A 24,976-nucleotide genomic window follows, 5' to 3' on the forward strand; every position below is an offset into this window, starting at 1 on the left:
TGGCCCTGCCCTCACCCGATTTTGATAATCGGCCGAGCCCTTGTCCAATTCCATTATGTATCTGGCAAATTGGTGCAGATCCCCATATTCGTGCTCCGATGTTTGCGCAGGATGCCGCCCGCCAAATAGCCTGCTATCCTGTTCGCTTCCGGTACCTGTGTAGGATTCTGGTACCTCTCTCTCGACGTACAATCTCCGCCGATTTCATCACGATGTCCCTTTCCAAATTGCGGAGATGCGTAACGACACATTGATGCGCCTGTTGCCCGTATGAGATCGTAGACGATATGGAGGTACATTGTCAGGGTACTTTGACGACTGCATCTTGTGCAACTATCACGGCTCCAAAAAGCTTCACCATCAAGAATCAGATCGGAAAAGAAGTTCTGGAATAGGAGACTAAAGGGTGCGACGTGGAGCATGTACGAACGTGGCGTTCTTGGACGGACTGATCCGTTCCTGAAACGTCCACACCTTCTTTTCACAGAGTCACCGGTCCCCCAACCTGTGGGAGAGCAATATATTATGGTTGCTGTGTCTAATGAACCGTGTTAGGTCGGGCAGTCACAAGGCAGGAGTCACAGTGTTCCTGATCGCTGGTGGTGCGGGAATGCAAGAGTTACGCACGTACGACGACGTAAGTGTGTCGATCCATCTACAAAGGGGACATAGCATGCTCGAATTAGGTCGGGATAACCCAAGCGCTGAGCCTGCCGAACTTCTCGCACAGACAGCCTTTTGTTTGGTATGTTGATGAAAACAGACGGAGAATCCGAGGCAGGGGCATTGATTTCCCGTCGTCGTCTGCTGGCCTTTAGCCGGTTGAAGGAAGGGACAGGTCGAGAGGTACGCCAACCAGGGCAAACAGAACGCCTTGCGAGCGTTTGTCGGTGTCTCAGGAGCGGAACACGCGCTACATTCGCACACCGATACAACAGGGCCTTGGAAATCAGGCGGTCGCGGTAGTCGGGAACAATGAAGTAAGAAGCGTGTTGCATGAGCCAGCACGCCCACGCACAATCGCGAACAAATAGAATTTGACCGTAGAACCCCGCCGTTATGGTAAGCTTCTCCAGATGGATGGCAGTGACGCCCGTGTCGCCGGATCTCTTCGGCCCGTTCGCGAACATTCGACGCCCTCATTCGTAACAAGGGTATGGGTGCAGCGCGATTGTGGAGAGAAGAGCCGCGAAGCACAGTGTTATGAGCGCAGAATATAGAAGAATACCCCATTATGGAGATTTCCATTACGACCGCAATTCTATGGGATTCTACCCGTAGATGATACATACTCCGGCCGACTTGGAACTTAACCGGATGGCCAAAAAGCTTCATGAGTGATCCGATCGGAATCCATTAGATCGCCAGCAAGTCTAGTTGACAGGAGATGCTCTGCCATTGACAAGACAGGGGCAATTCGCGATGCATGTCCTGCACAGTTCCATGGCTTGCTCCAAGCGAATGACATGCTATTCCAAAGCGAAAATTGTTCAGTGAGGAGGCGATGGGGGAAGTCCGCGGATCATCCGGGAATGAGGAAGGGAATGCATAGCACCGGATGGCCCAACTCGGGGCTGGTCACGCACTCGTCACGGAGCGTCGGTTGAAATTGACTGCGCCGAGCCGGGCGGCGACGCAAGTATCTGTCGGGTCTTGTCATATTTACCCATCTCGGAAGGTATGTAATGGCTGAGTGAGCGCGCCAACGTGGCTTGAGACAAATGATGACATGGTGGCGTGGCACGGTCCTCGATACGACAAGCGAACGGGGCATATTAATTGTTCAAACAATTAATGCTAATCATATGGTTTGAAAGCGAGTTGACTTGGAAGTTCGGAAAAGAACCTTGGCCGAAGGGGCGGAACGGCTCGGCCCCGGCGGGGGTTTCAGACCCAATTATTGGCCAGTTCTGGAGCGCCTGGTGGGGGCGGTGATCGAGATTTAGGCTACCACTCGTGGTCCATATTGGCATGGGCACCGATATGACCAAGCGTCATATTACGCCCGGGAGGGCGGGCGATGACGGGGAAACAGCAAGGGACAAGCGGCGCAGACTGTTCTGGAAATGGGTCGGAGAGAGGAGTCTTGGAAGGGGTCGGATGCGGGCAGAGCGAATGATGGCATCTTAGCCACCACCATAAGGGATTGTGGGAGGCAACGGATAGAGTGACCCTTCAATTCACAGCCGAGAGTCCAGTCCCGATCTGCTGATAGCCAGAAACCACTAGAAAAGCTTGCTTCTTCGTCTTAGTGAATCAAGGGCGGGCGGCAGAAAAAAAAGATATAATAATATGAAGCCGTTGCATGTGGTTACCATATAAGGCTCAAACTTAGTAAGCATCCATTCCACACATTATATGGTTACGTGCCCAGAGGAGGAAACCCGACCGCCAGGAGACGGCATCAAACGGGCTTGACCCCTGTTCGATTGATGCGCAGTGCCAGCGGTCGTGAGCGAGTGAACATGGCGCATGTCTGAGAAGATGATAGAGAGACAACCGGAAAGGGGAGTTTTGGACGTTCGTATGTGTGGCCTCATCGACCATGACGGCGACCGCGCGACACGTCGCTCCAGGGAAAGCGGCTTGCGCGACAGTCACAGAACTCTGGGCGGTATACAAGACAAGATAGGGGCTGTCCCGTTTCTTCTTTTCTCGATGACAGGGCAACCCGAACAGACGCTGGTACTACGATAGAAGGGGCACGTCACGGCAAGCGGGATCTGCAGGCCGGTTTGCTCGCTCCTTTTTGCTGCGAGTAAGAAAAGAAAGAAACGTAAGTCAATAGAATCGAAGACAATGGTAGTCTGCGCAAATTGCAAAGTCTGATTACCGCCGTTTTCATCATTGTTCATCACGCTACTTGATGAGACTATCTTGTGCGCCAGGAAGGAATGGCAATGGTGACGGATGTGTTCCTTTCTGTTGTTCTGGTCATTCTGAACAGCGGGTTGACGACCGCAGAAGAAAGAGTGGACAAAGAGGTGGCGAGTCGGGGTAAAATTGGGTCTTGCGATTGTGTTGGCAGTGCCTCCCGTCGACCAAGTTCGGTAACGGTGTAGCATATTCTTCCGTCATCACACACGGGATCTCAGGGGAAGAGAGTGGCGAAAGGGTTAAAGGGGGAGCGAAGTTGAATTTGATTCCGAGATTTCCTTCCACGGGAGCGAGACCCCTGAACTGGCCCAATTCAGATTTAGTCTCGAATCTTCATGCCCGCTCCCCGTCATGATGCAGATGCAAAGATGCACGGGTTAGCGTCCGGCCCTCTCCCGCTGTCAGCAGCAGGCTGGCCAATTCCGCCGGACGGTAGGGGGGACAGGTTTCGGCTGTGCTTCCCACTCACTTTTTCCAGCATGCCCGATGACCCAATTGATCGAATACGCTCCCTTGGAGCCGGCTTCGTGAGGAGCAAAAGTTACCAGCACACCTTCGGACTAAACCGTAACAAACAAACGAAAATTGCGAATCCTTACTTGCATCATCATGAGCTACGTACTCGCGCTTCTCGATCCTTCTGAGCAAGAGCCCAAACCATGGGAACGTTGAATGGCGCCCGAATAGCCGGTTCAGCGGGACGAGCTTGAAATGGGTCCCAGAGCGGAGACACTTAGAGACGCAAGATCAGACAGGCGTGTCCGATTGGAGTTTCGGTGATTGTCTCCAGTGGAGATCATCGCTGGGTCCGACCCATACATGTACACATAGATTATTGACCCCGGAACGGGCGTGCCATCATGTATCTATCTTGCAATGCTTGTATGCAAATCCAAAACCAGAACCCTGCGTGGGGTGGTGCGCATGCAGCGCTGCCCTGGCCTCTGGTGTGTAGGGATGCACCGCAGTTCCGATGGTTGAACCCGTTGATGGGCGAATGGAGCGGTGACCGTGCGAAGGGAAGGGAAACAGAAACAGAAAGGCCCAAAAAATCCTTGCGGCGGGCGCCCATGCGCGTATCGTAAGACCCGTTTTTTTTTCTCTTCCATATTTCTTCTCCCTTTTAATTTCCTCCTGGGAGTTCTGAATCGTAGGGGGACTTGGGAACCCGCAAGGAGTATTTGACGGGTTCTGGATTGGAATGTGACGCAGTCATGTAATACACGGTCTTACGGTTACGCAGATCTCGCATCTGCCATCATCGCCCAGGACTGGCCCCCCCCTGCCACCCGAGGACGAAGGGGCAAAAAAGCGCAGACACATGCTGAAAGGGAGAGGGTAATTTCACCCGCGGCCGCCCCATCCCCCGCCTTTGCCTCGGCGCATGGCCCCCTTTCTTCTTCTTCCCTCTTTTGCCTCAGACCTTGTACCGCAGCCTTAGCCCTGTGCCGTATCCGTATCCGTATGCCGTATGCCGGGAATTTCTCTGACGTGGCTTGAAACAGAAACAGCCGTCCATCCTCACAGGACCACCTCGCCCGCCCCCGTCCGGCCGGCGCATCCAAATCCCCCATCGTGTTTGATTAGTAGATTTTTTTCTGTCTTCCCCTGCTCCTCGGGCCTGAGCTTCTTTTTCTTGCCATGAGATTATTGGCTGCGCGGCTCCTGCGGCTGTAGCGTCGGAGTGAGAAGGGTATGAGGACGCGCGACACGGATCGAATAGACACGGAATACGATGTCCCGAACTGGGCTGACCTGATCAGGTATCATAAATTGTAATTTACACGCATAATATGATTTGATCGCCATATCCGGTACATGTTCTCAATATGTTTAGCCAAGTGGGAACGGTGAAGTGTAGGCGGTGATTCTAGTGCACCCAGGGGCGCTGCCGTAGTCAACCTTTTCCTCTTCCGTTATCCCCGCGTTCATTCTTCTCTTTCTCTCTCTCTCTCTCAACCTTTTTTGCTCCTCTTCCCCGGATCCTTTTCTCATTTCCCTCTTAACCATCTCCCCCTTCGCTCCATCTCATGCCCTTCCCGCCGCCTCTCTCCTTCCCCTCCCCTCCCCCTCCCCACTCACGACCTTCTTCACTCTCTCATGGCTCTACTTCTTACACCCCATCCAGAGCCTGCTAACTCCATCTCCTGTCCTCGTCCCCGTTCTCACATGCCTGGTGCCCTCGCTCAAACATCTTACGACCCCGCTCGATACGTCCTACTCCTCACACCTCCGGACCAGCCACGGCAACTTACGAAGCGCGAGAGCACAGAGGTTGAGCCTCGTCTCGCCGCACACCTAGCAGCCCTCGTTACCGCAGGACTTGGGGAGCAGGAGAAGAGATATCCAGAGAAGATGCAGCTACCAGTGCATATGCTGAATGGCAGGCCGTCATCCTCAGGCCACGTGAGGCAAAAGACTTCTCTGAGTCTCCAGGTGCCTGCGACAAGCCAAAGGCCTGCGTCCCAACCAGGTGAGTGGCTATATGCGCCCAAGTATCTAGGTCTTTGGCAAGCTGACCATGTCATAGTGGTGGCAGGCCCCTCAAATCACCCTCTTATGGCATACCGGAATGCCGCGGCTAGTTCCTCTCAAATGTCCCTTTACAACTCCCCGGTCTCACCCCCAACCGAGAGTTTCAATCCCCGGCCATATTCGAATGGTGCGGGGCCTAGTCCGATTGAGTATGAGCCCCCAGTGGTAGAAGAGGCTCCGCCACCACAGCATCGCGTGCATGCGATATCCAACGCCATGCAAGCGATGACTGTTTCCCATCCAACATCTGTTCCTATCGACTCGCGCCGGTTGTCGATTTCCTCTACTGACCGGCATGTTGTCTCCCTCCCTGCCTCTGCAAAACTGACGTTCTGGGACACGCCCTTCCCTGACAAGGCGACGAAGGACAACACATCGCTTGCGCGAAATACTTGTTCCATGATGTGCTACATCTGGTACTCTGACTCGATCGGTCTGCCACTCACCGAGGCCGAGCAGCAACAGCAGGATTCGCAGGATTCGCTACCAATCGAGGAGGAGATACGAACACGTATGCAGTTTAATCCCTCCAAGGATTTCATCACGTTTATGCAAGGGATACTATCGACCACCCAGTTGAGTCGAAGTGTGGTCGTTCTAGCGTTGTACTACGTGTACAAGCTGAGGCAGAGCGCATCAGTACCGGCTTCGAGAGGGAGTGAGACGAGATTGGCTGTTGCTGCATTGATGTTGGCGAATAAGTGCGCATATATCTACCTTTTGTTTGTCGTTGCTGACTCTGATGTAGGTATGTGGATGACAATACATACACGAACCGGACCTGGTCTGATGTCTCCCACCTACCCCTAACCGACATCAACAAGGCAGAAGAGGAGTTCCTGAACGGTATCAACCACAACCTTTGCGTCAGCCGTCCAACGTATGACGCCTGGCTGAAGACGTTGAAGAGTTTGGCACATGCGAGAGACCAAGAGCATGCTGCATATCTGCATAAACGCTCTGTTCTTCGTCCCCGCACCATGCAGATACGCAAGCTCGTTCGTGCACGCTCTTCCTCTCCACTCAAGCCCCGTCTTCCCCAACCGGACGTGACATTGGTCTCCGCGGGCTTCTTGCCAACAGAGCAAACCGACGCGTTCTATTCCTCGCCCGCATCCCCAATTCTAAATGCAAGCCCATTGGTGAAGGACGAGCCGCTTTCACCTGCCCTGCCCAGTACAGGTGCCAAGCGGTCAGTCAACGTCGCATTCTCACCTGAATCGGTGCATGTTGCACCTCCCGCGAAACGTGGGACCGCATGGACCGCCATGTCAAATGGACACCGATTCGACCCACCTCTCCAACTTCCACCTCTTGTCATCCCTGGCGAACCTACTCTTCATAGAGAGCCAACGCAACATACTCTACAGCCGCTGCGCGTTCCCGCATATTCCAGGCATCCTTCCGCCCACCGCAACACGATACCAGCGCCCACCGCGCAATCCGTTATACCCGATGTTCCATTCACGTACTGTATGCCCGTCCCATCAATACCCCCCATCGTGCCTCCCGTTATACCGCCTGGACCAGCTGCACAACATATGCAGCCACCGCAGGTACAACACGCAAATGGGACGTATGTTCCGTGCCCCTTCAGTTGAGACGCTGGCCGCTCCATACCAGCTGCATTCCCGTCTGCCTAACTTTTCTCGACCTCACGTGAGTATTTGACCCACTGATCACAAGATCATGTATTGATTTCAAATTTAGGACCTTTACTATTATTCCCTTGCCGCTTCGCCTCTTGAAGTTCCAATTGATCAAAAACCGCCTCGCAAAGCGGTGTTACGGTACCACCACCCCGCCTACGAAGGGGCCCCTCTTCCCAGCATTCAGCAGCCCGTCATGTTCGCACCAGCCCAGCAACAGCCCAACGGTGCACTTGTTCTGCCCCCTCCACTGCCAGATCAACCTCGTGCACGCTCTATGGTCTATTCCCGGGCCAATGCGCAGATCGCTCCGTTCGCCAACGCCGGTTCTCCGGGTGTATACTGGACCGGTGCGCGAAGGCCATGGCAGCAGGAACCGACTCCGCCTTCTAGACCGCCTTCGACGCACTAGCGGCCAAAACTGCAGAAGAACATCAAGTTGCCATGATCGGAAACCTCGTGCCACTTCTGTAATTCATGTGTCGCCTTGCTCTCTCAAGCGTCCGCTGATGCTCCAACCGTCAAGGAAGAGTCTCTGCATGCCTATCATGTTCCTATCCCTTCACGCATATTGCTCTGCCTAATCCTTCCTGCAAATGGTTTCTCGTCTTTTCCTCCGTACCCGATAGGGTAGCAGATTACGCCGGTCCATCCTGATGATTCAAACTTGTGCACCCTTTCCCTGATCCTTACCTCCCCTTCACGCACGCTCTGATCGCATCATGTTTTCCATTCACTCTTCCCCCTTACAACTGCATCAATTCGTACAATAAGCAAATCACGTTCTCGGCCGCCCATCGCTTTTACCTATTCTAGATTGCATGTGTCAGTAACCATGACTTCTCCCACTGTAGCTCCTCCTTTCTCGAAGTAGACATAGCAATCGGCCTAATCACGCCGAAACGGTTATAATCAAATATGAGACAATGATCAAAACCAATCAATGGTCCTCATGACATTGCACCCCTGAGCAGATTGACCGGTCCTCGGCGATGATATTGACTAATAATCTGAGGTGGGCATATGGAACCCCTTTGTGTAAAGACTCTATCTACTATCCCCCAGCGGAAAAGCGATGCCACGTCGTTCCACATGCCACATCCGGCGTTGCGCCTTCTATTGGACAAACTCAGTCACATTCTGATGCTTAATCGTAACGGTAATAAATCGTGTTTCTCGGCTCATCCGAATCAGACGGCCCCGGCAAAGACAGGCGATAATAACGTTGCATTTTCGACAGAAAAGAAACATTACACATTGTTTCCAAGGCTTGTTACGTTTTGATTTGATTTGGCCTTGTCTCACCACTGACCGCACCCGCACCACCGCGGTGCGGGTGTCGGTGGAAGGATGACTAGCTTCCGGTTACGGGGGCCTGGAAGAAACAACATGAAAAGTCACATTCCATTCATTACCGATTCAGGGAATGGGCCACACAAAACGCATCCAGCTTGGGGACACCGTCTCATGTGTCGCGGGTTCTAAACGGCAAATCTGGGCGCAGAGGGTTCGCCTTCTATGGTCGCACGGCCACCCTAAGGGGTCCCGAAGAGCCGTCCAAGCCGGCGTTGTGACCCCAATATGCAACTTTTGTCATTCCCTATCGGCCGTTAACACATACTGTCCCCGCTGTCAGCGGCGAACGGTGGAGGATCCTTCCAGATCTCCTCGACTGAAGGAAGGAATGAAAATATAGGGTGCAACCATTGGGGTACGAGGCGCGAATTCAATCGTCAGGGGTAACAAGAATGAGTAGTGCTACTGATACATTGTTAGTATCATGATTGGCATGAGCTAGGGCGACACCGTACGTCCACCGTGTCCTGCCGCGCCTACTGTTTTTTCTTGATTCAACTCTTTCGTCTTTGGCTTGAGAAGTCTCCGACCCGTCGGCCTAGTGATCGCCTCGTGTCGTCGCGTATGGATCGCGGAGTTCTTCCTGACCACCAAATCCGCCCTCGAAATCTAGACCAGTCTCTCTTTTCAAGGCAGCGTTCCGTGCTTCGTTCGTCATCACTGCAAGTTTGCTATCCATGAAGGCTTGCGTCCATAAGTACCCGGAAAGCGCGCCGGTTACTGATCGAACGTAGTTGTCGTAAGTAACGAGGGTAGCCGCAATGCATACGCAAGCATCGTGTGATTTCGGGAATACGAAACCAGTCCAAGAAGATAACCGAGAGACGCAGTTAGTTCATATTGTCGTGATGATCGAACCTACCGCGACGCACGGCAATGCACGCAGACGATCCGGTGTACCTGATGCGGTAAGACACTCACACAAACCCGAGAAAAGCGTTAACTTGCGATTGAATCGGAACATCTGTGCAGAGATGATCGCTAGGCACGGCCGAAACAAGAATGTCAATACGCAATCCTTTCGCCTCAGGGTTGCATGTCGGAACAGCCCACCGTCACCTCGGAACGGGTAGAACCGCCAGATCCCAAGTGTCGGCGGGCCGTTTCCTATAGCTTTTACCCCATCAAAGAGAATTCACTCACCGGCGACGAGGCCTGAAGCCATACCGGCAAAAACACCATCCCGTTTCGATTCCTTTGGGAAAGTGAAGTCAGATTCGCACGTCAATGATGGGACAGATGGTTGCCAGCTCACTCGATTTGCAACAGCCACTTGGACCTGTGTTAGTAACGGATGATCTGGACGCGTTGATTTCGACATCGGTGTAACGGCCGCTGGTGGAGTATGTTTAAGATTGTAAAGCTCCTGAGAATCGTTTTGCTTCCAGTCAACGTAATCGAAAGAATAACAACTGCCTCCGCGCGTCATGTGCAACCCCGCGGTGTTCCGTTTCCGGAACTCTTCAGTTATGCCCGACCAATAATATTAATCTTCGGAGCCATTAATATTTCAGTAACGGCGCTTATCTCACCTGTCAATCCCCCGAATGACCATTTGTTTGGCGATGCATGTGGTTGCCGATTACTTTGGACACTTCAAAAGATGTACCATAGTCAATGTCTTGAATAACATTAAGCATCGCACTCTGCAACAAAGAGAAAAGTATTCCGGTGCGCCTTCGTAACAAAAAGTGGAGCAGAGATATGTTTACGTGAAGAGCACCAGACCGCAACATCGACCATGTAGACTTGTCGAATCTAACACCACTTGTATACATATCCCAGACTCTGATTCGCTTGTTCCAAACCAAATACAAGAAGAGCTTTAGACGTGTTCCCTTGTAAGACGTCCTCTTCAAGGGGGACCGGTAATCTGCATGTGGCCTACCTTGTTCTTCGATCGGGTTTCTCCCATGCCTTAAAAATCAACCCCTGCAACCAAACGAGTAGCCTCCCCTTGATTGCTACACGAATATACACTGCAGAGAAAAACAGGATGGTTTTCTATGATTGCCGGTTACTCCATGTCAACTGGACAGTGCCACCTTGACTTGAGTATGTGCTCCATGCATAGAACAGATGCAGTGCATGAGAGAAATCATACACTGCGGGTGAGGTATTGAAACAAGACACTATCAGAAGGCCCATTCGGGTATGATAGCACCGGAACAGCTACCAGATAAAATTCTGTACCAAACTGAATAGACGACTGGTGTTAAATACAAAACAAAAGAATTCATCGGGGTTAAATTGCTGTATAGCAAGTGAAGGGCACGGTGTGTACAGCTTTACCCTTTGCCGCGGCATTGACTCTGCGGAGAATCTATTTCCTACTAGCTAATTACGGAGAATACAAAGTATCTGGGCGGTCTTGGGTTGGCATTTCATTGCTTCACTACTAATCAATGAGCCAAATATTGTAATGGCCGCTTGGTGGCGGATAGGGTGAAGCGATCCATTTCATTACAAATGCTACACGTCGGGGAGGAAGATCACTAACGTACGAGTACAGCAACGCTCTCGACATGGCCAGTCTGCGGGAACAAGTCAAACCCTCTCAAGCTGACGATCCCATACGCTCCATTCTCCGGCGTCCTACCCTCCTCCTCCTGTGTCCGGAGCAGCCAGCCGAGGTCCCTCGCTTGAGTGTGTACATTACAGCTTACATAGACGATGACTTTAGGGCGGAAATTAAGCAACTGCCTGAGGAAGGGCTCGTCACAGCCTTTTCGTGGGGGATCGATCACCGCTGCCGTTTGGGAGGACGGGAAGTGGGAGACAGAGGCGAAGATATCGGACGCAGTGCCAGTTTGGAAGGCAAATTTGTCTGACGGGAGGTCATTAAGAGCGAGATTGCGAACGGCTGAGGAGATAGAATGAACGGAGATGTCGATGCCAGAGATCTTCTCAAAAGAGGAGGAAAGCATGAGCGAGAATAGCCCACTTCCACTGCGAGATTTCAGTCCTTGTGGGATGAATTGACTCGGACTGCAAATGCTCACCAGTACGCGTCTACAAGATGTGTCGGATGGGCCTGCCCTTGCCCCACCGTCGCGCTCTCAATAGCAGTCTTGACATGGTCTGTCAAGGGGACAAGTACAGAGCTGTTATTTTGGAAGAAGGCACTTGCGGGGAAGGAAAACAAATATGGACCAACCCGGTCGTAGATCGTCGCCGCCGTGGAGGTGACGCAGATGTGTCGTTCCTTGCCATCGTCTGTGCATGTGGCCGGACCGTCTGGCTTGGAAGAGGGAGGTGCAGCGTCAACGCCGTCAGCGATAGAAGCCTTCCCGCCAGCATCGGCATTGCTAACAGTCCCTTCGTTTTCCACGGCCGGCGCTCCAACGGTTCGCCCTATGCGCCCAACAATAGCTGATGGCCCTACCGCTGAGGAATCCACAGTGTAATCGTCGCGAACTTCTGTAGCTGCATCTTTGAAAGGATTCGCAGGCTCATAAAGGATCGAGTCCCGGATGAGCATCGTTGCGCCTCGAGTGTAGTTTTCTATTGTCCTGGTGTCGCATCAGAGCCCACTCCGAGAGCCAGAACCAGAGATAAGGACGGACTCTTGGATTTTCTTTCTCTCCTCCTTCAGCCCTTCATTAATCACCCCAGTGGCAATGGGGCATTCCTACCACAAATCAGCTTGTTCCCAATCTAAGGAAACACATGACGGACTTCGATATCCAGCACTCGCCTCCCTTCGCCTTTTTCGTCGAACCCGATCCTTACCTCCCAGTCGCTGTTCTCCCTCGGTGCCCGGGGAGGCCGATCCTTTCCCCTCCTTCCCTGCCGCTGCCAGGGTGGTGCGTCAAAGTGGGGTGTTATCTTGGTGCGGTAGCCGTACTGCAGTGGGGAGGCGATCGTAGGAAGCACGGTAGGGACGGACGATTCGGGTAGCTCTACAGAACCATCTAAGATGATATCGACAATAGGGGAAGTGGACGCACTGGAGAAATACTTGTATGCTCGCACGACAACGTCCCGCTTAACATCAAGCTGCGTGTCGTACGCCAGCATCTGGTACTGACACCCCGCGCACTTGCCAAAGTACTTGCACTTGACAAGCGACATGTCTCTCAGTTCGGGATTAGGCTCGAGCACCTGGATATAGTCAGTAAGCTTCTGCATCGGAACAGGAAACATAACCAACTTCAAGTAGCTTCGCCTCGGAATGTCCATGAGCTGGTCGTAGGAGTTTGACGAGGATCTTTTCGTTTGGCAACGCAAATGGAGTCACCACCACCCATGGAGGGAACCCTTCAGGCACGAGGGCCAACCCGTCACCTGCCTACCTATCAACGCACGCATTTCTTGCGAACTGAACACACACCAGTAGAAGACAGCTCCCTGACCCTCACTTCTAACTCCACACCCATCCCCGCTCCCTCGGGAGCGTCCCACCCTTCGTCCGAACCCAACACGCGCCCCTCGCTCTCCAGCAACCGCTTCACCTCCTTCTGCAAGACATCTTCCCTAGAGCCAAACTCTGGCGGTGGCGGTCGCTTGCGTTTCTTCGTCTTGTGGGCGGTGGGCACTCCTACCGCGGCTGGCACAGCAGGGGGAGGGACGGAGAACTTGGGTCGTTTGGGCGAGCTAGGCGCCGATGCTGAGGGAACAGGAGAACCACTGAGTGCGCGCTTCGACATCCTTATGTACAGAGATGGGTGGCAGGTGAAACGGAGAGAAAGATGTCCAACTCGGACAAGGTGCATTGGCCGTTCGTTCTGCTAAAAAGTGGTCAGGGTTCAACAAAAAAAGTCGAAAGTTATTGGTTGGTGGTTATACGGGCGCTTCTTGACGCACGATGAAGACCAGAATGATAATATGATAAACAAGCCCGAGTAACATAGATATCCCCACTGAAGGGTATAGGAATAACTAACCCAACCACCAATCTCCAGGACAACAAACCCCCTCAAGTGAGCCCCACCTCGCCCTCGTCCTCAAACCTCTTCCCATCGACAGACTTCAGTCTCGGACACCTCACCCTCAGTTCGGAGAGTACGAGCTCGCTCTGGTCTTTGGGGAGTTTGAGGGAGAAGCCGTAGAGGGACTCGAGAGAGGGGAAGGAGGAGATGGCGTAGATCCAATTTTCCTGGGTTTCATAAGCTTGCAGGGCGCAGGGCGTGAGAGGGAAGAGGAAGGGGTGGAAGGGTGGAAGGACGGACGTACGATCGCTTCCTCGCTCTCGTGTAGAGGGTGAACGGCCACGTCCGTCACTTGCGGCAACGCCGGTCCAAGCAAAGCGACTGCCGTAGCTGCCCTAGCGCCCATACTCCTCGCCGCGATCTCCACCCTGCGGAGAGTCGCCAACCCCCGTACAGCACGGCAGAAAGTGAGTGCGATCGTACTCTGCTGTATGCTCGCTAGGAAGGGGTCTACCCAGATCCTCAGCTCGCGTAATGGCCGCCTGCGCCCGTCTGAGAGAGGACAGACGAGCTCGAGGTACGCCTCCACACGGGCGCAGCGCATCCTCAGGCTCCTGATGTTGGGGAGAACGTCAGGCAGGAAAGCGCGAGGTATGACACTGAGCGGAGACTCGTCCCATAATACGACGTTCTCGAGCTGGGAATGGGCGTAGAGGAAGTCCGGGGTGAGCTCGTGGCAGGCCACACGGTCTAGCGTGAGGGTTTGAAGGTGCGGCATTCGGGTTTCCCAGAACGGGGTGAGCGAGACTGGCAGCGTGGTAGGCGCGTCGTATTGTGAGATATGGAGGCGGATGAGACGAGGACAGCGGGAGAGGACCTTGGCGAGGGAGAGGAGGAGGCCGCCTGGGCTGGTGTAAGCGGGGCTAAGGGTGCGAGGGGGAAAATGCAAATGCACCTCCGTCGCTGACCATGGAGGAGCATGTCCAGGTGAAACTCGTATACCCTCCAAGATGCTGCGTGACCTGCGTATACGTAGTCAGCAACCGGGAAATCCTCAAACCGAACGTCACTCGTGCTCACCCGCCGTTCGGGCTCGGTGTTGTGGATATCCTGCAGTTGGACACCGACGATGCTCATCTGGGATATCTCGGGACACGCGCCTCTCAAGCGCTCAAAGAACCCCGCCAGCCCAGTAATATTAAAGCAAGCGACGACGACGCTTTTCAAGCTGGTGAAATAGGGCGCTACACGTGTAGCAGCAGCGATCTGCTCTGCGGACCAAGTACGGTCTGGTTTCCCTCCTCCGGCAAGCAGGGGGGGGATGGGGTTCTCCAGCACCTCTAGTCTTCGGACGAGGAGTGCTCGCCGAGGAACTGAACTGAGCTCGTCCCACTTGGAGATATCACCGCAGGGGATAACGAGCCGCTGGTACTGGACCTGATCTGGCCAGAGAGTGGCTCGCCAGGTCCGGTTCAGCATCGTTAGTGCGATGAGGTCCCGCTTTGTAGTCGTTTCGAGGGCGATGCGGTCCATTATCTCCGGGGGTAGCTGTGCGGCTACGGACATGTTGTCCTTGTACTAGAGTTGAAAAATAGAGAAGCAAGTGCAAGAGTGCAGAGTGCGAAAGTGCAAGAGAAGAAGAGAAAATCAAAAGAGAGGATAAGTTAGAGTTGAGTTGATATTTGATGCACACAAGTTGCCTCATGTTCGACGCGTCCACGCTCAAGGGTCCAAGGGTCCTGACCCCGGAGCCGACCAACCACACACGAATATTAATATTATATCCGGTTCACGCCACTCAGTTCCCCAGCGCTCATCTTCGACCTGCACGACCACCTTCTATCCTCTTACACTTGTACTTACGACTGCGATGGGTAATGACGGCGGCTCGATACCTGACAGGCGCGACTTAGTGCGCACGAAACGGAAGGCTGAGCAAGCGGATAAACAGAACCAGTCTAGAGCCCAATGGTTCTTCTGTGCATTGTCCAAGGTTTGCCTTTTCCCACTCCCACAATCCGGCTGACTCACCTCCTCATCCTCACCTTCACCCTCTAGAAACCGCTCCAGAAACCGATCGTAGCCGACGAACTAGGGAAGATGTACAACAAAGACTCGCTAGTCGAGTACCTGCTCGATCACTCCGCATACGGCGACGGCTTGCAGATCTGCGGGCACATCCGTTCGCTGAAAGACGTTCGCACGCTTGAGCTTACCTCTAACCCGCTCCCTCTGCCTACCGGGTCGGACCTGCCCTTTGCGCCGTTCGTGTGCCCGTTGACGGGGAAGGAGATGCTTGGTGTGATCCCGTTTGTGGTTTTGTGGAGCTGTGGATGTGTGTTTTCCCGCTCGGGGCTGAGGGCGCTTGCTACTCCTGTGGAGGGGGGGAAGGGGAGCGACGACTCTCGGGGAAGCGGGAGCGGCAGTGGGAGCGGGAGCGAGAAAGAGAACGAGAACGAGAAGGATACCAAGGATAGCGAGAAGGAGACGGAAAAGGAGGCTCAAACAGAAAAACCCCTCGCCTGCCCACAATGCGGCAAGCCCTACCTCTCATCCCAAATCATACCTCTCAACCCCCCTCCGTCCGAGTCCGCCCATCTCCTCTCCCTCCTCCTAGCGCGCCGCGCATCCGAGCCCAAATCCAAGAAACGCAAACTCCCCCCCTCCTCCGGGGAACCAGAGTCCAAAAAGCCAAAGGCGAAGGCAAAGGCAACTAAACCTGTGCCAGTACAGGGACCTTCTGTGGCCAGCAACGCTGTTGCTCACTTGCTCAAGGAGGAAGAAAAGAAGCGACTCAAGAATGGGATGAGCGAGGCTGTTAAGAGCCTTTATAAGCCTGATAGTGGGAGGGAGAAGGAGACGTTTTTGACTATGGGGACGTTTACTAGGGTGAGTGCTTGAGGTTCGTTTGCGGAGCTTGGACTGATTGGGTGTAGTATGCTTAGGGATTGCGAGTGGGAGTGGGATTGCACTTGGTTGTGCGAGTCGGCTGATGTTGTATAACATGACTGTACGAATATGCATTATCCTGCAATATATGCTGCAGTGCTGCGCATGCTGCCCTGCACCCGAAGACAACCGCGTAAGAACAGAACACGCTCTTGCCGTCGGCTACCCTTGACCCATATTCGTACATATGCATCTCATCCAGTCGCAGTCGCGTGCACGCTTACTCCTGAGCGCTTGGACATGCGCCCGCTAGGAAAGGGAGGGATGGTGATCGCATGAGGAAACGCCCAGTTGGGCGCGTGATGCTAGACGACGATGCATGATGGATAGTATAATTCTAGGGTATGCTGTAAATTGTCGCTTCTATGACAATATGATTTATTCTGTCGTGTGCCGGTGGGCCGAGTGAACTGTACAGTACCAAAGGGAGTGAATGTAGAATGGAGTAATAGTAGTAGTAATTCGTGTGTTATTCTTATAGTGCTGTAATAATTGACCCTGAAAGCTGTACATTTTATATGAGAAATGTACGCAATATGTGATGAGTCAGAGCGGGGGAAGGAGAGAAGGAAGGAGAGAAGGAAGGGGAGGAGGAGGGGAATGGGATATTCAATGTTAACGTTTCATCAGAAATTGTGGATATATGGCATAGTGACGATGTACAAGTGATGATAATGCCTCTCTCACTCTCACTCTCATCGTCAATGTTATCCATTCATTCACAATTAAAGAGTAATATTCATTTCATTATCACTCTCACTCACTCACATAAACACAGTACTCCCTTCATACCCAAAATTACACCCTTCAACAACGTACATCGCAAACACAGAACATCAACTAGCACTCTCAGATCACTTCACTCATCATCCACCAACAATCCCACAGTCAACACACCCACATCTACAATCCCTCCTCGCTCTCTCTCTCACAATAGACAGCCCTTCACCTTTAGACGCTCTACATCACTTGGATACCGCTCCCAGAGGTGAATGGGCTTGGAAAGCCGCATACATCAAGGCTCGCCTCTACGAAGCAGAGTACGACAGGAGCGGGACGAGTGATGCTCTCAGAGACGCCCATGCCTGGTATGCAGAAGCCGCTGCTCTCGCCCCCCATCCTTCCCCTCCTCCTCCTCCTGCTGGCGGCATCCGATGGACCGACGAGCTGCTAGCCCATTCCACAAGAGTCAAAGCCACCTTCTTTACCCACTTTGGCTGCGCCCACCTCCCCTTTCCAGAAATCGACGCCCTCGAACACGCTGCCTCCCGCCTGCCGAGCACAGAGCCGCTCAAGGCGTATGCGCTGTACGCCCTCTCAGGCGCGTACAGAGCTAGGTGGTACCTCCTCGGCCACCCTTCTTCGACACACGACCTAGAGAGGGGCATCGCCTGCGGGAGAGAGGCGCTCCTCCTCTGTCCTACGCACAGGCACCGCCGGCGTATGCTAGCAGAACTCGGCGCGCTCATAAGAGAAGGCAGGCCATCCCCAAACTTCCACGAAAGTCTTTCCCTCCTCACCCGCGCGATCGCCCTCATCCCACCTTCGCCGAGCACGAGCTGGTCAGACCTGCAGATCATCCGCGCCCTCGGAACGCAGTATTTGGGCATGTTCGTTGCCCAAGGCAGGATGGAAGATGTCGACAACGCCGTGCTCTGTCAACGGCGTGCTCTCTCCTCCTCCCCATCCTCGTCCTCTGCCCGCCCGCACCTCCTCGTCTCGCTAGCCATGTGCCTCAAGCACCGGTTTCGCGCCACAGGCCGACCAGCAGACATAGACGGTGCGATCGAAGCGAGTACCCAAGCGCTCTCTAGCTCAGCAGGCGACGGGCCGCTGAGCGTCTTCGCCCATGCGCATCTGGGACTCGCACACGCATACCGCTTCATATACTTTGCAGAGCCGGAGGACTTTAGTATCGCCCAACGCGAACTGGAGCGGGCGATCGCCGCTGGCCGGCAGAGGAGGTTTATGGCCCCCCAACTTGCGCGTTGCTTGCGTACCCTGGCGCATATATACAGGGTGGGGGTGGAGAGAGGGAGGACGGAACTCGTCCAGGCTATGAACGATTTTCTCGAAGAGGCGGTAGGACTCGCTAGGGAGACGGGCCTGTTGGAGACTCCGAGCATATGTTCTGAGCTCGCCCTGGCTAAAGGGCTGCGATATACGGTCCACGCCCGGCCCTCCGACTTGGAAGAGTGTATCACCGCACATGAGCAAGTCCTAGGTTCTACATCCCCCAACTACGCAGAACGCCATCTCATGCTCTGGCAGTACGGACTGGCGCTGCAAACGAAATTCGACTTGGACAACTCGGTACCTACGATGCTCAAGTGTCTCTCCGCGTTCAGGGAAGCGGTTTCCAAGCTGGGAAGTCTGGGAGACCCGAGGCGCACGTTTTACCTTATGGACCTCGCGAGTTCGCTCGTGAGGAAATTCGAGGTCTTTGGGGATGAGCAGGATCTAGACTGTGCGCTGGAGCAGTATGCCCTTGCTGCTAAGGTCGAAGACGGGCCTGTCAAGGTTCGCTTTAGAGCGGCAGTGTTGGGCGCCAGGCTGGCATATGATAATGGCCAAAAGGAGCGGTCTTTGGACCTCTTCCGCGCTGCTGTGGGCCTCTTACCACGCATGGCTTGGTTAGGCCTGAACACGACGAAACGGCATAGGAACCTTATGTCAGAAGCGTTCCAGCTCGCAGCTGACGCCGCTGCAGTCGCTGTCTCACTCTCCTTGCCCAAAGTCGCTATCGAGCTACTTGAAGAAGGCCGATCTGTGCTCTGGCGCTCCGTACTCCAAGTGAGGGTCGACCTCGCCCCTCTCGAAGCGGCGAAGCCCGAGCTAGCGCGAGAGCTGCGGCTGCTTGCACGTACACTCGATTTGGAAGACTTTGACCTCTCTGGGTTCTCGGAGTGGTATTTGGAACAAAATGCCCAGATGAGGCGGAGGCAGGCAGAGCGCTGGGACGTGCTCGTCAGTGCTGTCAGGAATGTACCGGGGTTCGAAACGTTTCTTATGCCACTTGACTGGGGTCAGCTGCGTTCTGCCGCCAGGGAAGGGCCGGTGGTAATCCTTAACGCTAGCGAGTATAGGACCGACGCGCTGCTTATCCTCCCTGACCGGGCGGAGCCGGTAGTGGTACCATTGCCCGGGCTGGGGATGCCTGTCGTTAGACAGCTTATGCATATCCTCCAGTCGGCACTGGGTAGTGCGAAGGATAAATACGGCCTGTCGTTCTTGGACCGAACCCTCAAGTCTGTCGCTAGGTCCCTCTGGTTCGGAGGGCTAGAACAGGTAGCGAACACCTTGCTCGAGGCGCGGGAACGCGCACGCGCGCCTCTGCCTCGAGGTAGAAGAGTCTGGTGGACTCCTGCAGGCTTGTTCAGTTTGCTACCTATTCACTGCGCGGGACCGTATGAGGATTCGAAGCCCGGCGTGGCAGAACTATTCGTTTCCTCATACACGACAAACCTTTCCACTCTAATCAAAGCGCGCCTCCCCTCCCCCGTGCCCGCACGCACCCCCCCACTCTCAGCCCGCATCCTCGCTATCGCCCAACCCGAAGCGCCCGGTATGCCCAAGCTCCGATATGCGAAGACCGAGATCGACGTTCTACGCACATCATGTTTCAAGGACTCGGTAACCTTCCTCATAGGCAGGGAAGCGAACGTCTCCCGCGCCGAAGCAGTCTCGACCCATCCATGGCTACACTGTGTAGTTCACGGGTACTGGAACCCCGAAAGCCCGCTAGACAGTGCGATCTACCTCGCGGACGGCCCGCTAACCTTACGCCAAGTTACCCAGCTAAGCCTTTCCCGCACAGCAGGATTCGCCTTTCTCTCCGCGTGTCATACTGCCCGCGCAACGGTACACCTGCCGGACGAAGCGCTGCATATGGCCGCAGGGCTGCAGGTCGCTGGGTTCCGCGGTGTACTGGGTACGACATGGGGTATGGCGGATATGGACGGGCCGGAGCTGGCTAGGGGGTTCTATGACGGGTTGGGAGGGGAACTGAGTGCCGAGAGGGCGGCGGAGGCGTTGTCCGCTTCTTTGGAGTTGTTGAGAGGGAAAGGAGTGCCGATGCATCGCTGGGGCGCGTTTGTACATTATGGTGTGTGAGTCGTGGAACAGCAGGAAGGGAGGGAGGGAGGGAAGGGGTAATATGGTTCTTTGCATTTTGGAAACGATCTTTGTTTCTTGGTATTGACAGAAGCCTGTAATGACTATAGGATACATGTATGATGTATGTATGTATGTTCTTGTGCTGCTCAAGAGTTGTTGGTGCGAGCAGGGGCGCCGCACAAGGACGCACCCGCGAGTCACCAAGTGTTGTACGACAATATATTCCAACATTATAGTGTACATTTACAGCGCAGAAAAATCACGCCAAACCACAAAATCAGACAACATTGAACCCATATGCAAATGCCGTGTGTCACACTCCACTCCTTCCCGTACTCGTGCCCGCTCGCCCTCTTGGTATATGTCCATGCCGCATGCCAACCTCCAACGTGAACGCTCAGAGCGCGTTATCTTGGCCTCCTCTTGCCCATCTGCCGCGCCGGACCACGCATGATCACCCTATCCCCACCAGGGCCAGGACTCGCACTGCTCCTATAAGTCGGCGCCGGGGTAGGTACAGGCGAGTAAGCCCGGTCAGAGTCGAGCACTGCCATCTCCGGGTTGCCTGCTGATGGGCCGAGCTCGGAGACGGGGGGGAGGGAGCTGCTCTGACTCGGCTGGGGCTGGCTGCTGTACCCGCTTGCGCTGAGGGTCGTGCTTGTCCTTGTGCCTGCCTGGGAGGACACACTCCCCGCAGTTCCATTGCTGGAGCTGGTGAGGACGGGAAGGGGGATGTTCGTCGGCCACGTCGAGGGGCCTTGGGGGTCGTACAGCTTTAGCTGGGAGTTGTGGTTCCCGGGGGCGTTGTTAGGGATTGGGAAGCCTGGTGAGAGCGGGCTTGTGCCTGTGGGCGTGAATGGGGGTGAGGCGGGAGCAGGAGCAGCAAGGAATGCGGATTTCTCTCCTCCTGGACTGTGTGGGCCGGAATAACCTTGTCCGTTCGGGGGTGGGGTGGTGTCGTTCCCGTTCCTGGAGGAGAGGGAGGAGTAGCTCGCCGGAAGGGGGATAGCGGTCTCTGCTGCTGCTGTGCGGCGTTTGCTCCTTCTCCGGAGGAAGAGGAATACGAGGATGGCGATGAGCAGAAGGGCGATGCCGCCCAGCACGCCGCCGACTATTGCGCCGATGTTGGGTTTCGAGCTGTCGGAGGGAGGGGAGGTAGATGTCGCGGTTGCTGTGGAGGTTGTGCTGGCTGTGGAACTGGGGAAGGTATCCGGCAGCGCTGGAGCGCATTAGTGCGAGAAAGTAGGACGAGAGGAGGGAGGCATACCTGAGCCTGCTACACCCCTCGCCTCAATGGCGTTCCAGGTCCCTTCGAGGCTCGTGTCCACCTCTGCCCAAGCAGGGATACTCGTCCCTCCCGGTACAGGCCCCGGGAAACTGCCGCGCGTCATGACGCTCACGGAGCAGTTGCTTGTCCAGTCTGCCCATGCGACCCATTCCCCTCCCTGGCAGGCCGCACATGCGGAAACGAGGTTGTACACGACTGTGTTGCAGATACAGAGTGTGCCGAGGGAGGGAGAGGTCGGGCCGACATAGTGAGTCCCTGAGGGGAGGGAGGGGATGAACCATTTGTTGTTGTTGCACTGTTTGGGTCTGAACGGGGAAAGAGGGGAGGGGGAAGGGGAGGACTTACAACACCCTGCAGGCCGGCTGCAACGAGGCAAGGGGATTGGCCTTCGGCATTGCTCATCCAATCATAGGTCGATGCACATGTGGCGTTTGTCTATTAGTGAGCAATTAAACAAGGTCGGTCAGATGAATACGGCGACAAATTTGGGACGAACGGAAGTTTGGGCATTTGCACCGCCCACAAGGAGGGCGAGCACTAAGCCTAGCATCGTTTAGAGGCCAACGAGGCACAGGAGGTCGACTGGAGCTCAGCAACGTAAGAGCCGGGGTGGTCGACAATACAGTCGATGAAGAGGAGGCGCAGTAAAAGCAGGGGAAGATGGTCGAGCAGAGGCACACTGCCTCGAGGTTGCATGAATTGAGTGAGCGCTCCCTCTCCCTCTCTTCTTCTCCCTCTGCCTTGATGCCCAGTACATCATTGGCTCCGCGCCTCCGTCTATTGGGTGACAGCTCGTTCGATATCCCTCAGGGCGCACTAAGGGCGCTTGGCGTCAGCCCCTTCCTTTGCCTTTTCCGCAACTCATGCATATTCCGACTCAGAGTTCCGATACCAGCCCTTAATATCCGCTAGATGCCTTCAAAGTGTCATTATATAGGTCGGATAATCCAGGTGTACAACACGATCGGCCATAGTGAGTGAGTAAGCGCCGTGTCGGCTTGGTCCGGCACACATACGAGCACTGCATGTTTCGGTCAGACGGCACATATCACGCCATATGCCGCGTCTCTTGGAATAAGCTTGACTTGAGTCGGAAATTTCTGTTGGCCCAATGGTCTTGGCAATAATTATCGAATAGTGAGTGCACAGTCTCGTTGGAAATCAGAATCTGGAGACTTTGACAAGAAAACATCGAAGACCAGAGAAGCGCTGTCTCTCTTGGTTCAAAATTTTTCATTATTTCTGCTTAGATAATCCTCATCCCTGTGCTTCTTAGCTTGATCATCCAGGCACGGGCGATCAATACAAACTTGTGAGCTAATAATACGACCGTACAGCTTTTATTCTGGACTGTGGGATGCTTTTGTTTGGTGGTTATAGATAACTGTCGGGATGGTGACCGGAAGCAGGTTGCGGCTCACTCGGAAACTTGTACTCCTCGAGCTCTCTCTACATTCAGCTGCAAAGCTTCCATCTTCTCACAAACACATATTTTCTAAATAGCTTCGCTCGGAATAATCCCTATTAATATCCTCGATCATCATCGCTCTAGATCTCCAGGGTTACATGCTGTTACATTACTCTGCATTGGGGCGTACGGGAAACATGTCGCAGCTACCCGTGGGGTTGCTTCTCCTCCCTGTCTATTTGTACCGCTCCTACTCTGTATTTGTGCTACATAGGACGATCGTCTACTCAATTTGGAAAGTACTGGCGGCCGGTCGCCTTAGCCACGCACTCAATTGAGCATGTCTGTGTCTATTCATTTCGACGTGCTGCACAGCAGACGGCAATGCAGATAGGTAACCGGCTTTCATGAGCGACTCGTCGAGCATATATAACGAGCCAGTCTGTGGTCGTAGTCTCTTATATCCATCCACTAAGTTCAGGTGCTGGTTCACCCGAACGTTTGCTTATTACGCTCCATCGCTCTCTGCTCTTTAACACCTCCTGCTGGCCAGGGCTTACGACCAACCTCGATACTCATACGACACTTCATTACTAAATATTCATACGACACTTCATTACTCGATACTCATACGACCTTGATCAATCTTCAAGCCTTACATTCGGCCCCCGACATGCAGATCACCAACGCCATCGTTCTAGCCGTCCTTACCGCCGGGATCATAGCGGCCCCGCTCACCCATTACCCGGGCGACAATCGCGTTGTGGACCCATACATGGCACAGCCCGAGGAAGGGATGGGCAATGGCGCTCAGGATAACAGCTCGCAGCTCCATTGTGAGTGCGAGCATGACCTCAAGGAAAGTCCGTCAAACCCAACGACATCCGCACATCTCCCGCTGTCGTTTGGTGTGCTGCGCGACATGCTCATGGCGGAGAAGGTGGTCGATGTGTTCGGGGAGGAGATGGGCACATCGTTTCTTCAAGGTTTACATGCTGGCCAGATGGCGGGTTCTACGCAACTGGATTTTGATCGGCCTCACCACATCGAGCTGGTCATGTTCGAACAATATCCTCATCACCGATTCAGGCATCACAGACACCACAGTCGCTTTGGGCGACTGGGATATTTCGGACATCATCATGATCGCAGAGAGAGACTCTTGCGCCTGATTAGGGCGCACTCCTTTTCAGAGCCCTCTCTGTCTGAGGAGACAGCGACAGCGATACCTCCTTGGGACGAGGCCGCAACTGTCCACACGTCCGAGGATGAGGCTGCTGCTGGGCAAAATCCTGCAAATGCAGCCGTCGATGCTCCGCGTGGCAACCCCGCTGCCGAAACGGCTGTGTCGTTGGCTCCACGGGACAACACCGAGGCCCCGACCACGCAGCCGGTGGCCCCGCCGCCGTACACCCCGGTGGCCCCGCCGCCGTACACCCTGGTGGCCCCGCCGCCGTACACCCGGGTGGCCCCGCCGCCGTACACCCGGGTGGCCCCGCCGGCGTTCACCGCGCCGCGGTCCTCGCCTAGGCTCGTTTATGGTCCCTCCCATGGGGTCCCCAGCCACGACCCGCAGCACCAGACCTCGGCGCACCAGACCTCGGCGAGCAGCCTCCCGTGAGCCGGACTAGTGTAAAGACGCACAAGTGAGGTCAGGTATGACCGTGCCGATTCTTCACATGCTGGAGACTCTGAAATGTCGATTGCCTGCGGCTCCTGGCACACTGTATCTCTCGAGAAGGATGGATGAATTCGGGCCATGTGTTGATATCTTAGTTGTGATCAAGTGCCGAGATGTATTATTAACGAGTGAAGATTAATCTATGAGTTTTCGAGCTATGTAAGAGCATCGATCAAGTTTGTGCAACAGCCACGAGATGAGAGTCGAACACATTAGGTGTCACGCGATATAAGGGCAGTTGCATGG

General features: G+C 54.4%; 8 protein-coding genes across 8 annotated transcripts; 5 read left to right on the top strand and 3 right to left on the bottom strand.

The window, feature by feature from the left end:
• The first annotated feature begins 4,944 nt into the window (after window positions 1-4,944).
• On the top strand, window positions 4,945-7,901 carry DACRYDRAFT_24148 (uncharacterized protein). The gene is made up of 4 exons (XM_040773570.1): window positions 4,945-5,350; window positions 5,408-6,113; window positions 6,161-7,071; window positions 7,123-7,901. Exons 1-3 carry the CDS (start codon window positions 4,978-4,980, stop codon window positions 7,011-7,013), a joined length of 1,932 nt encoding a protein of 643 aa, XP_040625978.1. The 5' UTR covers window positions 4,945-4,977; the 3' UTR covers window positions 7,014-7,071; window positions 7,123-7,901.
• A 782-nt stretch (window positions 7,902-8,683) lies between these two features.
• On the top strand, window positions 8,684-9,751 carry DACRYDRAFT_24149 (uncharacterized protein). Its single transcript, XM_040773571.1, has 4 exons — window positions 8,684-8,822; window positions 8,873-9,398; window positions 9,561-9,612; window positions 9,673-9,751. The coding sequence occupies exons 2-4, from the start codon at window positions 9,179-9,181 to the stop codon at window positions 9,713-9,715; spliced, it is 315 nt and encodes a 104-aa protein (XP_040625979.1). The 5' UTR covers window positions 8,684-8,822; window positions 8,873-9,178; the 3' UTR covers window positions 9,716-9,751.
• Window positions 9,752-10,912: 1,161 nt separating this feature from the next.
• DACRYDRAFT_96336 (S-adenosyl-L-methionine-dependent methyltransferase) lies at window positions 10,913-13,135 on the bottom strand (the record flags this gene model as incomplete). Its single annotated transcript, XM_040777360.1, has 7 exons — window positions 10,913-11,366; window positions 11,420-11,929; window positions 11,984-12,048; window positions 12,096-12,319; window positions 12,368-12,521; window positions 12,571-12,704; window positions 12,751-13,135. The coding sequence occupies 7 exons, from the start codon at window positions 13,130-13,132 to the stop codon at window positions 10,913-10,915; spliced, it is 1,923 nt and encodes a 640-aa protein (XP_040625980.1).
• A 103-nt stretch (window positions 13,136-13,238) lies between these two features.
• Window positions 13,239-14,559, bottom strand: DACRYDRAFT_24151 (uncharacterized protein). Its single transcript, XM_040773572.1, has 3 exons — window positions 14,369-14,559; window positions 14,244-14,310; window positions 13,239-14,191 (listed from the first exon to the last, which is right to left on the bottom strand). The coding sequence occupies exons 2-3, from the start codon at window positions 14,257-14,259 to the stop codon at window positions 13,410-13,412; spliced, it is 798 nt and encodes a 265-aa protein (XP_040625981.1). The 5' UTR covers window positions 14,260-14,310; window positions 14,369-14,559; the 3' UTR covers window positions 13,239-13,409.
• A 599-nt stretch (window positions 14,560-15,158) lies between these two features.
• Window positions 15,159-16,189, top strand: DACRYDRAFT_90673 (DUF602-domain-containing protein; the record flags this gene model as incomplete). The annotated part of the gene is made up of 2 exons (XM_040776964.1): window positions 15,159-15,281; window positions 15,347-16,189. The coding sequence occupies 2 exons, from the start codon at window positions 15,159-15,161 to the stop codon at window positions 16,187-16,189; spliced, it is 966 nt and encodes a 321-aa protein (XP_040625982.1).
• A 3,615-nt stretch (window positions 16,190-19,804) lies between these two features.
• Window positions 19,805-20,350, top strand: DACRYDRAFT_56874 (uncharacterized protein; the record flags this gene model as incomplete). Its single annotated transcript, XM_040775404.1, has 1 exon — window positions 19,805-20,350. The coding sequence occupies one exon, from the start codon at window positions 19,805-19,807 to the stop codon at window positions 20,348-20,350; it is 546 nt and encodes a 181-aa protein (XP_040625983.1).
• A 283-nt stretch (window positions 20,351-20,633) lies between these two features.
• On the bottom strand, window positions 20,634-22,323 carry DACRYDRAFT_118358 (uncharacterized protein). Its single transcript, XM_040770567.1, has 4 exons — window positions 22,138-22,323; window positions 21,987-22,076; window positions 21,621-21,936; window positions 20,634-21,572 (listed from the first exon to the last, which is right to left on the bottom strand). Exons 1-4 carry the CDS (start codon window positions 22,189-22,191, stop codon window positions 20,761-20,763), a joined length of 1,272 nt encoding a protein of 423 aa, XP_040625984.1. The 5' UTR covers window positions 22,192-22,323; the 3' UTR covers window positions 20,634-20,760.
• A 1,348-nt stretch (window positions 22,324-23,671) lies between these two features.
• Window positions 23,672-24,882, top strand: DACRYDRAFT_24155 (uncharacterized protein). Its single transcript, XM_040773573.1, has one exon. It carries the CDS (start codon window positions 23,723-23,725, stop codon window positions 24,668-24,670), a length of 948 nt encoding a protein of 315 aa, XP_040625985.1. The 5' UTR covers window positions 23,672-23,722; the 3' UTR covers window positions 24,671-24,882.
• The last annotated feature ends 94 nt before the right edge of the window (window positions 24,883-24,976 follow it).

This window comes from Dacryopinax primogenitus, assembly GCF_000292625.1.
Source record: "Dacryopinax primogenitus strain DJM-731 SS1 chromosome Unknown DACRYscaffold_17, whole genome shotgun sequence".
NCBI lineage: Eukaryota > Fungi > Basidiomycota > Dacrymycetes > Dacrymycetales > Dacrymycetaceae > Dacryopinax > Dacryopinax primogenitus.

What these genes read in the sequence shown, in the direction of transcription:
- DACRYDRAFT_24148 (XM_040773570.1), top strand. Translation starts at nt 4,978, where the DNA reads ATGGCTCTACTTCTTACACCCCATCCAGAGCCTGCTAACTCCATCTCC. An exon ending in AAGGCCTGCGTCCCAACCAG is followed by an intron (nt 5,351 to 5,407) that starts GTGAGTGGCTAT and finishes ACCATGTCATAG; the next exon opens with TGGTGGCAGGCCCCTCAAAT. An exon ending in GCATTGATGTTGGCGAATAA is followed by an intron (nt 6,114 to 6,160) that starts GTGCGCATATAT and finishes ACTCTGATGTAG; the next exon opens with GTATGTGGATGACAATACAT.
- DACRYDRAFT_24149 (XM_040773571.1), top strand. Translation starts at nt 9,179, where the DNA reads ATGCATACGCAAGCATCGTGTGATTTCGGGAATACGAAACCAGTCCAA. An exon ending in CATCTGTGCAGAGATGATCG is followed by an intron (nt 9,399 to 9,560) that starts CTAGGCACGGCC and finishes GAATTCACTCAC; the next exon opens with CGGCGACGAGGCCTGAAGCC. An exon ending in ACACCATCCCGTTTCGATTC is followed by an intron (nt 9,613 to 9,672) that starts CTTTGGGAAAGT and finishes TTGCCAGCTCAC; the next exon opens with TCGATTTGCAACAGCCACTT.
- DACRYDRAFT_118358 (XM_040770567.1), bottom strand. Translation starts at nt 22,191, where the DNA reads ATGCTAGGCTTAGTGCTCGCCCTCCTTGTGGGCGGTGCAAATGCCCAA. An exon ending in GTGCAAATGCCCAAACTTCC is followed by an intron (nt 22,077 to 22,137) that starts GTTCGTCCCAAA and finishes GCTCACTAATAG; the next exon opens with ACAAACGCCACATGTGCATC. An exon ending in GAGGGGTGTAGCAGGCTCAG is followed by an intron (nt 21,573 to 21,620) that starts GTATGCCTCCCT and finishes AATGCGCTCCAG; the next exon opens with CGCTGCCGGATACCTTCCCC.
- DACRYDRAFT_24155 (XM_040773573.1), top strand. Translation starts at nt 23,723, where the DNA reads ATGCAGATCACCAACGCCATCGTTCTAGCCGTCCTTACCGCCGGGATC.